Source organism: Carlito syrichta, unplaced genomic scaffold, assembly GCF_000164805.1.
Source record: "Carlito syrichta isolate Samal-C Ts95f unplaced genomic scaffold, Tarsius_syrichta-2.0.1 Scaffold288937, whole genome shotgun sequence".
Taxonomy (NCBI): Eukaryota; Metazoa; Chordata; class Mammalia; order Primates; family Tarsiidae; genus Carlito; species Carlito syrichta.
Genome location: NW_007233033.1, coordinates 41,961 through 44,148, shown reverse-complemented (window position 1 = coordinate 44,148; position 2,188 = coordinate 41,961). Strand labels below are relative to the sequence as shown.

General features: G+C 54.9%; 1 protein-coding gene across 1 annotated transcript in view; it reads left to right on the top strand.

The window, feature by feature from the left end:
* Positions 1–2,188, top strand: part of CORO2A (coronin 2A) — a 16,322-nt gene that overhangs the window by 8,196 nt on the left and 5,938 nt on the right. Inside the window, exons 4-5 of the mRNA XM_008054007.2 lie at positions 194–373; positions 1,148–1,264. Of these exons, the coding sequence (XP_008052198.2) occupies positions 194–373; positions 1,148–1,264 (297 nt within the window). The remainder of the gene's footprint in view (positions 1–193; positions 374–1,147; positions 1,265–2,188) is intronic.

Below are 2,188 nucleotides of genomic sequence, written 5' to 3'. Positions count from 1 at the left end.
CCCCCCCCCCCCCCCCCCCCCACGTGCAGTTGCAGCCGACAGGTCCATCCTCCCAGTGAGGCTTCCTGGCCAGGCGGCCAGCTGCAATCCCCTCCCGGGGAGACCATGTTTCACAGCGGCCCGGCCAGCGTGTGGCTGTGCGGCCCAGGGCGGGGTTGGCTTCTGTGCTCAGAGCTGGCTCTCTGCCATGCAGGTGATGGTCTGGAATCTGGATACAAAGGAGGCTGTCATCATGAGCCCTGTGAGGACGATTGACTGCCACCAAGACGTGATCCTCTCCATGTCTTTCAACACCAACGGCAGCCTGCTGGCCACCACCTGTAAGGACCGCAAGATTCGGATTCTCGACCCGCGAGCAGAAACAGTTCTCCAGGTCAGTTCCAGGCCAGGGTCTGGCTTGAGGGCAGAGGTACAAGGGGCAGAGTGTGGCCGGAGGAAGCTTCTGAGAACAGGACAGTCATGCCATCAGCATCCTGGCCAGACCTGCACAGGCCATGTCCCTGTCTGTCCGCTAGGCATTGCCGGGGCCAGGGCGGGGGGAATGTGTCATCTCCATTTTCCAAGAAAGAGATGAAGTGGCTTATCTACAAGGAGAGCTGGCATCTGAACAGAGTCTAATTCCAAAGCTGGTCTGGGTGCCTCAGCTCTGTCGGTGACCAGGGATCAGGAGACCTGAGGGCAACCTTGTGGATCCAATATGGGACCTGAGGCTAGTGCTTTCTGCCTGGAGCCTCTGTTTTCTCATCTGCAACACAGGGCCCTTAATCCTTCCTCAGAGGATAAGACAACCTAGTAGCAGTGCCCACCCAGCCCCCTGCCTCACCTGGGTGGGTGCTCAGCACTCTTTCAGCAAGAGCGTGGAGCTGGACAGAGGTGTGCCTCCGTTCTTGCTCAGAAAAAGAACTCTTAACAAAAATAGTGAGGAGAGACTCCCTGTGGGTGGGAGGGAGGGATCCAGGAAGGTTTCTAGGAAGTGGTGCCTCTGGGAGGATACTCCAGGCAGAATTGGGGGAGAAAGGGAAGCCTTCCAGGTAGAGCAGCAGCAGAAGCAAGGCAGGGAGACCAGAAACCCCAGCTGCCACCCAGCAGTCCCCTCCCTGTGTCTCTCCAATGCCAAGCACACTTGTCCCTTGCTCATGTCCCCCAGGAGGCCAGCTACAAGGGACACCGGGCCAACAAGGTGCTGTTTCTGGGGAACCTGAAGAAGCTGCTGTCCACAGGAACATCCCGATGGAACAACCGGCAGATGGCCCTGTGGGACCAGGTAAGTCACACACACCCCTGCTGGCTTCATTCATTGACAGTGCATTCATTCGTTCACCATGGCCATTTCTCACAGGTTTAGCATAGTCTGCCAGGTGCTAGGAAGTGTGCATGAGGCGAACCCAGCCCATGTGCACCTTGCTGCTCAAGGAGAGAGACGGTCAAGACCCAGGAGAGGCCCTGGGGTGGCTGAATCTGTGGCCAGGACTAGGAGGAAAGGAGCAAGAGAGGGCCTGCTGGACAGAGGGAGCAGTTGAGTGAAGGTTCAGAATGAAGATACTAGTGGGTGTGGGTAGGCGGGGCAGTTGTCAGGGCCCCTGAGGGTGGGTGGGGTAGGGCCGGTCCTCACAGTATTGTTTTAAAGGAGCACTTGAACAAATTGCTTTCTCTCTCTGAGTCTCCTTCATCTATTAAAATAAATGGTTTTTTTTAGATTGTAGAAATGAGATCTTGCCATGTTGCTCAGGTTGGTCTCGAACTCCTGAGCTCAGACAGTCCTCTCGCCTCCGCCTCCCAAAGTGCTGGGATTACAGGTATGGGCCACTGCACCCAGCAACTTTTTTTTTTTTTTTTTATAATTTTTTAAAATTAGAGATGAGGTGTTGCTATTTTCCCCAGGCTGGTCTCGAACCCCTGAACTAAAGCAATCCCCCCACCTCAGCCTCCCAAAGTGCTAGAATTACAGGCATGAGTCACTGAGCCTGGCCTTAAAATACATTTTTAAAAACAGGTAGGGGAGGAGTGGCTTGATATCAGGTGTGTCGGAAGTGATTTTTTGTTTTGTTTTGTTTTGAGTTGGAGTCTCACTCTGTCACCCAGACTGGAGTGCAATGGTTGCTGCCACCGCAGCCTCGACCTGCTGGGCTCCAGCGATTCTTCTGCCTCAGCCTTCCAAGTAGCTGGAACTACAGGCATGCGCTACCAC